This window comes from Nesoenas mayeri (genome assembly GCF_963082525.1).
Source record: "Nesoenas mayeri genome assembly, chromosome: 1".
In the NCBI taxonomy this organism is placed as follows: Eukaryota; Metazoa; Chordata; class Aves; order Columbiformes; family Columbidae; genus Nesoenas; species Nesoenas mayeri.
The window spans coordinates 21907114-21922932 of record NC_137541.1 but is presented as its reverse complement, the minus strand read 5'-3'; the positions used below and the strand labels follow the sequence as shown (position 1 = coordinate 21922932).

The 15819-nt window shown below is 40.5% G+C and overlaps 1 protein-coding gene across 1 annotated transcript; it reads left to right on the top strand.

Annotated features, from left to right (window-relative positions):
• Positions 1–11725: 11725 nt before the first annotated feature.
• On the top strand, positions 11726–14939 carry LOC308047173 (secreted frizzled-related protein 2-like; the record flags this gene model as incomplete). Its single annotated transcript, XM_080355475.1, has 4 exons — positions 11726–12012; positions 12550–12719; positions 13455–13547; positions 14629–14939. 4 exons carry the CDS (start codon positions 11726–11728, stop codon positions 14937–14939), a joined length of 861 nt encoding a protein of 286 aa, XP_080211601.1.
• Positions 14940–15819: the final 880 nt, after the last annotated feature.

The window sequence follows — 15819 nt, the reverse complement described above, 5'->3', positions numbered from 1 at the left end:
CAAAGCTGATTTGATTGAACTACTGCCCCCTAATTACTTCTTACAGCATCCTGGATTTACCAGCCATCTCTGCTTTGTTCTGAAGGACAGGATTTCAGTCCTTAAACAGTTGCATTCCTCAGTCTGATTTTAAAAGCCAAAATCAGATTGACCATCATCAAGCATATACATCTTTAAGTTGGACAGGGAAGTCGCTAACAGAGTTCTAGCTGGATATGTGGGACCTTGGTCCTGAAAACCCATGCGCCCCTGAGTTTTCTAGAGCAAGATTGTCCCCTTGAGTACTAGTCTTCATTGCATTAAAGACTCATAGTTCATGTTGAATTTTGATAATGTGGTGGTGTGGGCCAGATACGGCTCACTACTTCACTTGATTATTTTCTGGGTTTTCTACAGGATAACACTGAGGTCAGTGCTCGTATGTGTCCTCCAAAATGTGTTCAGAAGATCCACTTCGTTCTTTATTCTGAACTACCAGATATCTGAGCTGTGTGGGGTTCTTTGAGCCTCCTTCTTTCTGATCTGCTGTTCAAATACAAATAGCAGATGCTTCTGGTCTGCTTCAGCTAAGGTGGTCAGAGAATGAAGCATCTGTTAGATGTCATCATTCACTGGATCTTCGTATGAAATACTCCTATGGCCTTTGGATGGTCCCTGCAGGTACTGGGGAAGAACAGGCACTCATGCCACCTGCTGTCTCTGCTGATTAATTCTCCATCACATGAATACACTGTAGGGCAACTGGTTGTGTGAGTCAAATAACATCAGAGGCAGTTTAATGGACTACAGCACTTAGAATCTCCTCCTAAGTATTTTTAAGGATTCAGAAGCATGAGTTGGAGAAAGACTGGGGGAGGAGGACTTCCATTCTACAGACACTCTTTGGAACTTCACAGACTACCAGTTAATGAGCAGCTCTTGCACACAGATTATTTTCAGCCCTCTGGGATAGTAACATAATGATCTAAAAACCGCATTGCCACCTAGCAGCCACATGCAGCTCTCAGGCATGGGAATGACGCATGCCTTTAGCTGCCGGGAGCAGCATCCCTCTACAAGGAGGTAAGTTGAGACAAGTAAAGTAATTTAAGGATTTGTTATATTTGTGTGCTGCTATCCTGCTCTGCAAGCAGAGCTCCCTCACGCTTAACCTTGATACATTTGTATGCTGGAGTTTTCTAGTTCACCCCAAGGTCTCTTTCATCAGTACACATGAGGGGCATTTCCCAGTCAAGTTTGAGTGATCTCAGCATGCAATTCCTCTACTTTCATGTTTCATAAAATGTGTTTTGCATACAGTGTTACCTTTGGGAGGCAAAATGAGGCAACTGGTAAAGCAACCAAATGAAATGTAGTGAAAGCAATTGCTCAGATCCTGTCTGAGAATGCTGCTAGGGAGCAGAAGAGTCCATCGCTGACACCTGTAATACCAACACAAAGACTGCCACCTAATCCAATTCAGCCTGATATTAATGAGAAACTCATTGATTGTTATTGTAACAGTAGTAGTATAACAGATTATAAGAGTAAAATTATACTTGGGAAGCCACGGGCATTTAGTCCACTGGGGGCTTGGACCAAGGCAGGTTTTTTGGGGCATTTTAAAAGCCGTGCTTGTACGTGACACAGTTCCTGCTGCCAAGTAGTACCAGCTGGCTTATGCCTAACTATTTTGCTGCGCTGAGAAAACTCCTTACATTTCTCTTTGAGAGTCAAGACTGAATTTTCTTTTTCATAAGAACAGTAGTGTGCTAATATAGAGAAAGACAATGTGGCTGAGAATTACAATCAGAAGAAACTATGACTGTATTTAGCCAGGTGACTATGAAACAAGCGAGATTCTCTTCCCAAACAGCTCACAGTAACTATAATTACTGCAGCTACTCAGTATTGCCATTTTAAGACTCTAAATCAGAACAGTACTACTTCTCCTTAGGTTTCGCAATGGCTTTTGCAGCTTTTTATGCCTTATGGCTGGATTAGTGGTTCTGATCACCTGGATTTTACATGATTAATGTTAATCCTCAAAAAAATAAATAACCAAGTGAATGTTCTCGCACATGTGGACACAGAGCCAAGCTGGTGTCTCCCACCAGAGAGCAGGGAGGGAAGGGCTGTGTAACTCCAGCAAACACAGGGAAATAAACCGTCTGTTCACTTTAAAGCTTGGCATATGCACTTGCAGTGTCCCTTGCTGGAGCCAAGATATTAGGATGAGGATGTTTTACTCAGTCAGCCATATGGCAGGGGAAAGCACCTTCCATACCGAGTTCTCTTTTAATATCATGTACCCAAACCAAACATTTTTATATAATCTCCTGAAAGTTAATTCACCAAAAAGAGAGGAATGGGTGGCCTGTTTGTGTTGGTCACCTTTGCCAGTCTTGCTCACATCAATGTGTGCCATGAGAATTGCACTGACATCAATAGGATGTACTGTAACAGCATGAGAAATACAGGCAGAATCTTGCCTTTCAGTATATAATCATGGGCTACGGAAACTGTCATTGCCTTCCTTCAGTACAAGATCAGCCTGCTAATAATGCCAGCACTTCTGTTCCATTTTCAGAGAGCATCAATGAGAAAATTACTACACAGCAAGTAAGGATGACAAAATATCACCCAATTGGGTTTGGTTTGGTTTGTTAAAAACAAAACAAAACAAAACAGAGCATTATGTACCCCCAAAACTGAGTGCTCAGGTTACACTCTCTATATATATTTTCTAAAAATATTTTTCTCTCACACCAAACAAAAAAGCTCTCCTGGCCTAGTACATTTAACAGTGATAATGCTGCAGCAGAGATGTAGATATAACAAGGCAAGGCTTATAGGGAGTGGTGATAGCTTTTATCTGACAGACATTGCCAGGGGAAAACAAAAAACACTAAAGAAGCTGTCAGGCAAACATGTTTCTTTTAAGGTCTGAAACTAGAACTGCAATCACAAATCTCTTGTCTCTGGTGCTTCTGAGTCTAATTTCAGAATACTTTCAACCTCTAAACTATTTGCTCCTCTATGGTTTCCATAATGAAAAGAGCCTCCTGTGGATACAGTTATCAATCTTTTGTCAGCACAACCAGCATGAAACCCTTAATGCTATTTAGAGAATGAAAATGGTTCCTAAGACCAAAAAAAAAAATCTGCCTCTCCTGATTAACCTTAAATTTAATTATTTCTCTGGTTCTCTCTCCCTGTGCTTCTTAAACTAATTAGAAGTAAACTAGTTTTAAAGATGGTTTAGGTATTGTTTGATTTTGAGCCATTTCTAAATGATTGCTCTATAATTTTTCCTTATTTATTCAGCTCTTGCTGTCATGCAGCTATTTAGAATGGATTCACCTCTATTTCATTTCCCTGTAGCACCACTGGAAGAAAAGGATTTCCCTGGGATGAGGGTAAAGGGCTGTGAAAGCCAAATGACAACATTTCACAGGCATGGTCTGCATCCCGATTAGCACGTGGGCGCTGGAGTCATGGACCCTCTAATCCTGGCCTGCAGGCTGCGGGGCTCTGCCCAGGTATTTCAATCCAAATAGGGTTTAATCATTAGGGTGGAGACTTCTTTATCAGAGAACTTCTCTTTGAGATAGGGTAATAGAAACCAAATGTCTTTGATCTCAATAGAGGCGATGTGCAACAGGGAAGGAACCTGCCGTCTGAACTCTGAGGGACTGAAGGCCCAAACAAATAAAACTGATATTTTCTTCCCCATCTCTTTTAAAGCATGTTGCATCTATGCTTTCTGTTTGAAGACTGGTTTGTTGTTTTAGCTGTTGGGTTTTGGTTGGTTGGTTTTTTGTTTGGTTGGTTGTTTTTTTCAATTGGATTCTCCCCCTTTGCAGAAGCTTTAATATCTGTCGCAAATACCAATGAGGCTGTCCCACGAAGTGGTGGAGTGGCGATGGAGCAGTGGATTTGACTCTCAGCCCTGGTGTGGGCATTGCTGTGGCAATATGAATGCTCCCTACAGGAGCAATTGCAGAGGTTTTGCAGATTTTGAGGGCCCAACATCACAGTGCTGTGAGAAGGCACTATGTAACTTCATTAGGGTGTATATATATAAAGCTTTAGTAAGTGTATAAGATGCAAAATCTACTTATATAACTTACATAATTGTTCTACTAGATGCCTTCCCAGATGGACAAGGAGACTTACAGACTACTTAAAGAAAAGCCATCCCTGTATGACAACACAGAGAGAATCATAAAGGTTTGACTCAAACAGAAGTCATGTCTGTCAGGCCAATGTCATATTTGATGTCTAGAGCTGCCTGTTGTGGTCCAGCTAACGCCTGGCGTGTTGCCTGTCCCGGTGCTACAGTCCTGCTCTCTCTCGCCGTCTTCACTCCTCACAAAAAGGGGTCATTTGGCTATGCATTTGTAATCAAAAGGGGTTACACAAAAGCTTGGTGACTTGGTTCATTGAAACCTGAAAAAACATTTTGAGTTCCTTGAACGTTACATGAGAAATACTGAAGCAAAGTAGATTAGTGACAGCTGTAATAAAAATGTGTCTTTTGGTGGAGTCAGAAGGCGTATTAAAGCCTTCAAAATGCTGTCATTTGTGGCTGTCCTTTTCCAGAAGGTGTGTGTAAAGGAAGATGTAAAATGAGGAGGGTGAAAATAGGTAGAGAATATTTAGACTTCCAGTAAGTATCCCTTCCCCTTCAACCACAGAGCTCAAGTAACAGAAAAGACAAGAACTATTTGCATAGCAGTCAGGTAACAATTCTATGCCATGCATCTATGAACGGGCACACTCATTTGTGAAGCAGTTACAACCACGAACAGGCACACTCATTTGTGAAGCAGTTACTCTCTTAAGTAATTTGTAACTGCCACAATTAAAAATATTTTTTTCTTTTCTGTGAGCCCCCAAACAGTTTGTGAATATTGATTCTATCTGTATACACACTTAAGTTCAGGACACAGCTAGTTGTTTTAGTTAAGCTACCCTATGCTTAGGATGCACGTGTACTTGAAGGAAAAAGTTTGCAAATACTTTTAGAAAAAAAACACAACTCTTTCAAAAATAGTGAACATAGAAAATTGAAAATGAAAGCTAGGATTTATCCAGAAGATGGTTTTTTTTTCCTTGAAATTGTAAAATGTAAATCTACACCCTTAAAAACAATATGAGCCATTGCTTGGACATAAATTTATAACCAAAAAAAAGCTACCTGGATTTCAAAGACCTGAAGCTGAAATTCACGTCCAGGGTGTAACTCTGACTGTTTCTCAACAAATCTTTGTTTTAATGTCAGTTCACCAAAACCATTTGCAACAGGAACACTTGTTTTGTCTATTTAGATTTAAATACATTTTCAGTGCCTGGAAAAGGATTATATTTTACCATTCTTATTAAGAAAAAAAAATAATCCTGCTAATGCCAGAGAGAATTTTGCTTAGAGAAGATTTGGCCATAAAATCTAATTCAGGTATTTGAAGCACATTTATTTATTTGTGAAACCTTACAGACGTTATTTAAATTTGCTTATTCAGCAAACTTCAAACTTCAGCATTTAGGCTGAAGTTTGACTTTTAAAGAGATACTTTGGGTCCACAGGCTCCCATGGCGTTACAGTGAAGCGAGCTTGGCCTGCCATGTGCTGTTACCATGTCAGATGCTGAGAGCCTTTCCTCCGGATGGCTGGGATACATAGAAGTTAGATGCAAAATGTCATCAAGCGACTTAAAAGGGACGAGCTCCAGGTGTGCTGGAGTCAGAGGAGCACTCGCCCACAGTTTTCCTCACTTAACTGATAGAGCTATCTCCAGTGACAGCCAGAAGCCAGACATAATTTTCAAGACTTAATGTGTTTGCGTCTTATCTGGATGATCAGTAGCTGGCTACCGGCTGCAGACAAAGAAAGAATTGGGGGGAATAGGCAAGATGACCCTGTTTACTTTCTCAATGGACTACAAACAGTTGGTATGTATTCATTGTTTAGTTGTAGCCCAAACAGCTGTTCCCCTGCCTTCCTATGAAACAGTCTTTGTGAGAGGACTTGTACTCCCTTTTGCTCACAGAGGCTTGGAAATGATTCAAGGGGCTCTCCGTTTAACCTTGCTTTTGCTTCTTTTTCAGTTGCTTGTGACAATGCATAAGAGGGGACTCGGCTACAATAGAAGTTTGATAGAGGGAAAACCAGAATCAGCCCAGCTGCCCAAAGACTGCAAAAACTGCTTTCAGTACAAAAGAAATGGGAGTTTTTCTGCAGAGCAAGATTTGTGCCTGAAATATGCGATACTCCATTTGTTAAATGGCCCTTCTTCCACAAAATTAAATCAGAGCACAACTACATTGATACCCACTAAAACTGACTAAAAACTAAAAAGAAAAAATAGGCAGCATTAGCCAAATCAGCATACCAATACCAAGGAAAACAAACAAACAAAGAAAACCCCTACAAACAAACAAATAAACAAAACCCAAAACAACCAACCTCTAAGAAGGGGAAACAGAGAGTCGTGGCTACTACTACTGGCTCTCTGTGGAAGGTGCTCATCTGGTACACGATCAATAGTGTAAAAACCTGCATCCAGACAGACAATATTTTGCTCGCACCTGAAAGCCATCATTTGGAATTTGCTTACCCCCGGAGCAAAACCAACACCACTATCAAGCCTGCTGCGCTTTTTATGACTGAAGAGCAAAATTCCATTTTCTGAGCAATAATCATTCCAGCACTTCTCCTTTCAGCCACCTTGCAAGCAAACCACTTCTCCCAGCATGTAACCAATACAGTGTTCACCGCCAGGCCCTGCCATGCAGTTCACGGGATGTGGCCCAAATGCAGTTTCGTGAGTGGGCCACTAGAAAGTCAGCACAGGATTTCAGCTCTACCCCTAAAATCACTTCAACGCGACTTGTCCTGCACTGGCAAAAATATTGCTGGGTGGGAGACATGAAAGCTGGATGGGTCAATGAATACTGGGATGGCAAAGCCAGGAGTTGTATGCCTGCATTAGCTGCTGGCTGATTAGCAAGTCGTCTTACCTTCTTACGCCCTTTTCCCATCCCTGATTTACTTGGCCTACTTAGGAAATGCTACTTACCCCGTTTTGTAAAGTATTCATCACCCTTGTGCCTTTAGGTGATACTGCTGGAACGTCTGTCAGTATTTACATGCCTCCTGCCCGGTTTTGTAGCATCTGAAGGCTTCGTATTTGAATGCATTTAACTTCCAGCAACACCCACCCAGTGTTAACCAGGAAAGTCTGTGTGTGGAGCAGTACATGGCATCAGGGTTAAAGCTTCAACAGGAAGCTTGTGAGAGTCAGAAACTAAGTCTGGGTCACTCACAGCATCAAGTTTCTGTTTTAAACAAACTTTCCTCTCAGTTAATCAGTTAACAGTAATGAGGACAGAGCTCAGCATGCCAGGGCAGTGAACATTTAACTATTCACATTATGGATTTATAAGGAAATACAGTATTTCTGTTCTTTAAAAAGTAAAGCAATGCTAAAGCCATTGCAATGGATAAATTAATGAGGCTTGTTCATAACCATCTCTGACTCTTCCTCCTCTGTTTTTACAGATACCATTTGTGCCTAATTGGTTTTCTAATAAAGCAAAATAAATGTTATGAAATAAATGCTGCCTCACAGGGTCAGGATGTTGGTCCAGCAATGCTGTCATCAGAGTGAAGACCACCTCTCCCTAGCGCCTTTTTGTGACTTGGGATGTAGAGTTAACAGCTTTGATCCTTGCCTGAGAGCCTTGTATCTCTGCAACTAGACTTCAGATAAAAATGACTCCAGCCGAATATTGCAACAAATGTTTAGATTAAAACCAAAAATCCCTGTATCTGCTAGGTTGCTCTCAAACCCCTGCTTTCTTTGAAGAAAAATTCAGTCCCATTTCTTACTGGGGTCTGATGGGTGGCTCCTGGTTAATCTCTGTCTGTCTCCCTGGTAACAGTCAAAGGATTTGACACAGAGGTGGGCAGGGAGCAGCCTCCAGTCCCTGCTTCTCTTATCAGGGTCCATCAGCAGGTAACCCTGCTCATATCCAGGAACAATAAATACAGTTCGTGGCTGAGGGAACAATCCCGCAGCTTCCTTCAGAAGTTTCAAAGAGCATTAGCTGGACTTGGAGACAGACGTTTCTGTAAATCTTCAGATCTTGTATTTTACACTACCCACTCTAAATGTATGTAGACACTACAGTTCTCTTGATAGTTTGCTAAAGTGATTTTTGTCTTTTGTTTTAGACAGTCTTTATTCAAGCAACATCTACAAGCACATATCACTACAATTAGAAATATTGAGGCCCCACCAGCTTTTGTGTAATTTGAAAGCATAGCTGGTGTGGCAACACTAAATCCCAGTTTACTCTGTTCCTCAAAGCAAGCTGTAAGTATATGTGCCCGGCATCTTCTTGCATGCCATGTCAAGGAGCAGCTGAGTGTTTGCAAAAAAGGCGAATCTATGGCACAGCGATGTGGGTGCTGCAGCTCATGCTTCTGCCAGGGAGCCAACATCTGACGACTTGAAGCACTCTCCAAGCAATGGCAATCTACTTTGCATGCTCCTTTTTAATAACTGCTCTGCAAGACTCCTGCTAAAAATTATAAATGCTAATGACTTGCTGTCAAATCAAGTTTCAAGGTACCATCTGCTCATGAAGAACATCGAAATAATTAAGCCTAAACAGAAACACAGCCAAAGTAAATTCCCTTCCTTAAAAGCTACTTGTGAGCGTAGCGAAAAGAAATGTCAAATTGGCAAATTCCTTAGTAAATGATGACACTGAAAATGGCAGAGGGTAAGGAATTTGGCCCAGCTAACATCTTGAACCCAGTGAATGTCAGAAGAGAGAGGAATCAGAAGCTCCCATAAATGATGCTCTTGCATAAATGACTGCATTACAGATAATGTAGTAAGGCTTCAGATCCAGCCTTAAACCCAATGCAGTCACAGGTTGTAAAGCAGAGGCTTTTGTGCACATTTTTTTCTCAGGGCCGGTGACGTTCCTTCAGCCCTCAAGTGAGCTTCACCATTCCTGGCAAACGTGTAAAGTCTTGCTATTCCCTAGGTGAGTGGCTACTTCGGTCAAAACAGCAAGCAAACAAGAAGAAACAGAAGCAAAGCAGATGGTTTACCATTCTTCTGATGGCAAAATCATGGAATTTCTTCCATGCCCTTGAATGCCCCCAGCTCCCCACTGAAGCACCGTGTCAGACATGGACAAGCAGTTAATAGTTTAGCTCCTTCCCGACCCTCCTTCCTGGCTGGGCCATCAGCCTCTAGGGATGTCACTGTACTCACACAGGGAAAAACTATTTTCTTCAGCATTACAAAGTGATGACCCACTGAAAGTCAGCTCACCAAAAGCAAAGCATCAAAAGACAGCTGGCCTCCCTTAGGAAATATCTGAGACAAAAGAAATTTTATGGCACAGGTCTGCAGTGGCACATAAATGACCTACCCCCTGTGAAGCCCTGGTAGAAAATAGTGACTCAGAGATACACAATTATTTATTTCCGAAACAGTTCCTATGGAGACTGAGTTTATCAGGAGATGTATTATCTCTTATTAGATTATCTTTGTCTCACATGCTCTTGTTGTGCCTGTCTCTGTTCTGTCCATCAATGGTGGCCCAGAGGGAGGTCTCAAAACAAGACCTGCTGTACCACAACCCAGCCTGGGCTCAGGTACAGCTGGAGCTCAGCCCAGCACAGGCCTGACCCAGGGTGGTTTGGAAAGCACTCCCTGGCAGCAAGGGGCAGAGCAAGCCCCTTCGGTGGCTGTTCTTCCAGAGCAACTCAATAACCCCTCGTTATTTGGAGCAACAGAGCTGACTCAGGTTTTAGGATGAATCAAGGTTTTTTGTAGGTTGTGAGACACTCACAGAGAAAAACATCTGAATAATTGAGAGATCAAATACTCTTTAATATATATTTTATGTCACTCAGAAATGTACATGTAGTACCATGCCCCACATGCAAGGGAAGGGTTTCCTTCACCACAGTTCTTCTGCTTTGAAGTAACGGATACAGATAAATCATATTTATTGGGGAAAACACTGAACTAGCAACAAAATATGAAAAGAAAACCAGACAATTATTTTAAATAGGTATTTAAACCTTGGAGCCTTGCATGCTGCCAATTTTTCTGACTTATTTAAACACATACTGTAATTTTCCCAGTAGTTTAGAGTAAAGAAGACAGCTAAGGAGCAATCAGTGGGGGTTTGTCATTTATTTCAAAGATGCTAGGATTAATAATCTAACAGTTAGGTATAAACACGTAAATGATATGTAGCACATTGTCTAAATATGCTACATCTAGGTATAAACACAAAAAGCTGCTTCTTTGGAAAAATGTATTTCAGTCACCAGTAATATTAATACTAGCTGATACACTGTTACAAACATACTCATTCTAGCCTAATAATCAATCCAGATATTTTACAGTAGAAGATCCACCTATGAATTATCAATATCTAAATATATCTAAATCATGCAATAAGAAATGGAAATAAAAATTAACTTATTGGAAAAATGTTTTCATCAAATTAAAATTTCCACAAAATACTTTTTTTAGATATTCAACTCTTTTAAGGAATAATTCGACTTTTCGATTCTTAATAGTAATCTTCACATTAGTCAGACCCTCTGTCACCTTACCAGATTCCTCAGATTCTCTGTAGTGAAGAGCTGTTTGTCAGTGTTATACTAAGAACAGTAATGAAATACTCAGTAATTCTGTTAACATTTAACAAGCATTTTAATAGTATTTATGTATTTATGTATTTAATAGTACAAACAGAAAAACTATACATGTTATAGTTTGTTTTCATACAGCCTCATGTAATTATAATTTATTAATAAATATGTGAAATGTTGCATTATTTGAGCAATTTCAAGTGTAATAGATTCGTTTGAAACAATAAGAATGTTTCTCCATATGCGTAACTGCTTTTTCACTCTGAATAAATACTGAGAGCCATAATAGTTCTACAATATGAAATCTGCCATGGAACTTACATAAATGAAAGATGTCAGTTGTGTAGCCATCTGATAGGCACATACTCCAATCAGTAAAGCAATTCCGTATTTTCAAGTGTCTATTAAATGTAATAGAAGTTGGGACATTTAGCATGTTACAGGACAGGGATCCAGATTTCCAGACAAAATACTTGGTTAATAGCAGGAGGCTGTCTCTTTTACAGTGCTTGACCAAATGAAGAAAGCACCTCTTCTACATTGTAAAACAGTGGAAGAGACACTAGCAATTAGCACAAGCAAAACATTTTCACTTGATAAGTCAATCTGGGTTGTTTTTTCTGCCCTGTCAGCAGTGTCTGCAAACAAAGGAGACACAGCAGCCCCAGGAGACAGCTTGTCTGCTCAACCCTTTTTCTGAGGGATGTCTTAATTTGTTTTAGAAAGCACATAGCAAACTTTCTAGGTGTCAAAATTTAATATGCCACATAGCACGCTGCAGCAGCTGACACTGTGGGGCATGTGAAAGGCTGTACCAAATCTGGGTCTTTAGGCAACATACTTCTGTGCTCTGTCTCCACCTCCCTGGTTATCACAACAATCCCTTGAATAGGCAATAAGATCCAGTCTTGTCTCAAGTGATTTGATAAGCCGTGGATAAGCAATGGTTTATTAAGCTCTTGGGGTATATAAGCCAAAAGGTTTTCAGCGTGCCCCTGTGCTTGAGGAGTTTGACAGCTCCCTGCTCAGCTGCCCAGGAGTCACTGGAAGATGTTCTTGGCTGCAGAACTACTTGGGTTTGCCCTGAGCAGCTTCCTAAGAGTGGCAACAGGCTTTGACATTGGATTATCCACGAAATGTGTAGTGATACCCAAGGAGATGGATATGTGCCACAACATTGGGTACTCGGAAATGAGGCTTCCCAATCTGATGGGACACACAAGCATGGCAGAGGTTATCCTAAAATCCACCACCTGGCAGCACCTTGCACACACGGACTGTCACCCTCACGTGAGGACATTCCTGTGTTCCCTGTTTGCACCCATCTGTTTAGATACGTAAGTACCACAGCACAGTACAAAATTCCAGCCTTTATTTGCCAGAACAGGGATCAAGTGAAGTGCATGTTTATTATAACTTAAAAGGGATCTCCACTCTATCTGAAATAATTCTGTTCACTTTTCTGTACTATTGGAAAGAAAAGTACTAAAAACATGTTCCAATTCGACGTTAATTTGCTTTGGGGAAATGAATGCTGTTGTCAAAGAATATCATGGTTTATTTTGTTGCATTTGAAATTTTATTCTTGTTAATTTAGGGTTGAAGCCATTATGAATAGAATCAGGCTCTTGCTGAACCTTTTCTCGAGTTGTAAAAAAAAGCATTTTTAAACCTGTGACTTAATCCTGTAGGCACAGCCCAGTTGATACACAGACTACTAGCATAGTTCACACAGCTGCCACTTCTGGAACTATATCGTTGAAGGATGTTGAATACCAGAGAAGAGGATGCAGTTTGTGCAGAAATCACTGTTGCACTAGTTTTTGTTATTGCTGAGTTTAACTGATTCAGCTTCGTATTTCCTCTGGCGACAGGTTTATCCATCCTTGTAGGAGCATGTGCGTTGCCGTCCGTGACAGCTGTGCCCCCGTGCTCGCCTGTCACGGACACCCCTGGCCCGACAGTCTGGACTGCGACCGATTCCCTGCGGGCGATGACATGTGCCTGGCATCTCTTACAAAGGAATCCAAACACTTGCACAAAGGTAGCTGGAAGATGGCAAAGGGGTGGGTGGCCGGACTCCGTGCTCCTGGGAACCAAGGAAATACAAGGGACACCTTTTCCAGACAGTCTGTGATTTTGTAAATGGAGTTGTGACTACCTGTATTGCTTCATGCTATTTGTCCAGATGGCAGGGGAAAGTTTGTCCAGGGGAAAGTGCCTGTACTTCAGTGTAAGCTGCAGCAGACCTCAGTTGGTGTAGATCAGCATTCCTTCAAAAAAATAAAGTGAAGATAGTCTACGCTTAGAGGAGGAAGGTGGTTATCACCCTGTACACAGCTATGGGCAGTATCATACCCATGACAGAACTACATTCAGTTTCTTTTGAGGTCTCTTTATAGACTGATTAATGGATAATTGGCACACCCTAATTCATATATTCACAATCCTAGTGCAGCTGAATGCAGTATCACTCGTAGAACTGGCCACCTAACCCCTTCCCCACCCACCTTATCCACAGTAAATATAATACTCTATTTGATTACAATAATTAAGCTTGTCAGTCTGAACAAGGACTGAATAGACATGGAAAATGAAACTCCTTTTCATCCCTAGCTATGTTTTCAGAAAAATAGGTAGACTTTTATGTTATTGCTGACCAACTGTGTATTCTCTCTGTCATCCCTGTGGTTATACAGTGGGCTATCAGCTTTGACAGAAGAAAAATAATATAGAATATTCTAAAATATAATGATGAAACTTTGTCATTTCTTACCAGTCCTACCAAAGCCTGCCTGCCAGGCCTGCCCAGCAGTGGAGGAGTTCTTTACGCACAGAAGAGTTCTTGAAGTTTTCTGTGACAATAACTTTGGTAAGTCCTTGCTAATATGGCTGCTATTCAAGATACCAACAGCTCTCCTTCTAAAATGCCTTAAAATTAGGATTAAAATAACTGTCAGTTTCTGATGAGATTTCAAATCTTAATCTTTGGTTGCTGACTTAACTTTAGGTTGCTTATCAGAAAATGTTCTTTCTGACCATAATATAAGGAGGATTTATTTTGCATGAAAGATTTACTAATGATCTGTTTTGCAACCAAATAGCTCTCCTGTTCTTGTCTGGTTGGCTACATTGTAGTATAACATGTTTTATGGTAAAATATTTCTGACAACAGCAGCCAAATAAGCAAATTTGTCTTCTATTAGTGATTAAACCCAAAGTAAAGCTTTGCTTGTTTCACTAGTGAACTGTGTATCCCTGTTACTTGTGTGCATGAGTTGTTCATTATACATAGTTTACTGAAAAGGAGACTCAGAAAATCATATCAGTAAAAGAGATTCTTGTCTCCTGTTGTCTTATTGGACAATCTGAGATTGCACCAGAAACTTCCTGCAAAGCCCTTTGAAGTCAGTGCAGACTCTCAGTGACTTTGTCTGGCTCTAGATCAGGCCGTATAGAGAAATTTCATGCTAAAAAGTATTGGTGTAGTCAGGTGGGGTAGGTAGATGCCTATAGTGAAAAGGGAATATCTAAAAGGATGGTATCAGCAAGCATTACTAGCTGGTTTTGCTGAGGGGTTCATAACATGGACAAAGCGAGTTTCAGGAGAATTGCTTGAGCAAGTTGGGTAGTCTTGTGATACTAGAACAATGCTAACGGCTTGCAATATCTAATTATCCACAAAGTCTAACATACATGGTAATGGTAAAAATACAATATTCACTTTTGTAAAAAAATTATCTACTATTCCATGAAAAAATTCTCTACTACAGAACCTTTATTAAAAAAAAATATTTTCAAATGTATACTGCTGCTGGAGAAGGCCTTGCCATTCTCTGTCAGCATAAATTATGACAAGATTTTTAAGGACTCATCCTGCTTTCATTAGTGGTGTTTCTTTCTGCATTTGAGTAAAAAATTGTGACTTACATGTTTCATTTTTTTTTCCTTAGCAGTGAAAGTAAAGCTGTCCAAAAAGAGAACAGTATTCGGTGACCAAGAGTACAACATCGAATGCCAAGTGGAATACATTACCCAGGGCTCACTCTTGCCTTATGAAACCCAGAGTATGATACAACAGTGGCTGCTTATCAATGAAAACTGTACGCAGAGGCTGACTCCGACCCATCGTCCCATGGTGTATCTCCTTGTAGGCAATATTGAAGACGGCATCATTTTAGTAAACCAGGTTTATCGTTGGCAGAGGAGGGACTCTCAGCTGACTTCAGCCACTCAGAAGTGGAAATACCATAAATGCTTGTAAATAGTTATCATATTATTTGTAAAAATTACTATTATACTTCTCATGCCAAACTTATCTTGTAAATAGGAATGTACTATAAGTGGAATGTAAAGTCTTAATTTCCCTTTAAATTGTATTATAAGTTGAACTTAAACCCCAGTGTTTTCAGGCCTCCTTTCTGTATGTTTCCAGCTACTCACATCAAGCCTGAACTTGGACAAGCATGTATAAATGTTTCTTTGAGTTATTGCAGAAAATATTTTGTAATATCTGCAAAAACGGGCATAAAGCAGTTTTAATCCAGCTCACTACCTTTAATGTGTTTTTCTATACTGCCCACTCTGCCATTTTCTCGAGCTACCTAAACTTTCCCTTGCTTAACGTTTCATTAATCCACCTCATTTTCTCCCATTAGAGTATTTTAAAAGAAGGCAGCCCTCTGCTGGTCACTTTTGCTGGAATCAAAGTGGAATAAATAAGAACAAGAAACTGCAAGCATGGTATGGCTGGCCCCAGCTACAAGAAGATTTGGTTACCGGATGTCGTTTTACAATGATAGAGCTGACAGCATCTCTGTGGTAGCACCTGAGAGCACAGGCTATAGGCAGTTTTTGAAACTTTTTATTCTTGTGTGACCATCTTGAACGTAACACAGTTCAACTGGAATGTAAATCAGGCCCCTCCTTCTGAAAGGTCCCTTTTTATTTCCAGACACATTAGACAAAGTCATTGCAGAATCTTTACCAGGTGGCTAAATGGACTGCAGGGAACTAACAGAGTGATAATAGCCAAGAAATGCAAAATATTCCAGTGGCCACATGATTAGCATCCTCGTTGTCAGTGCAATACACTGACATCAAACACCACAAGAAGATGGACAGAACTTGACTTCAGTTTTATA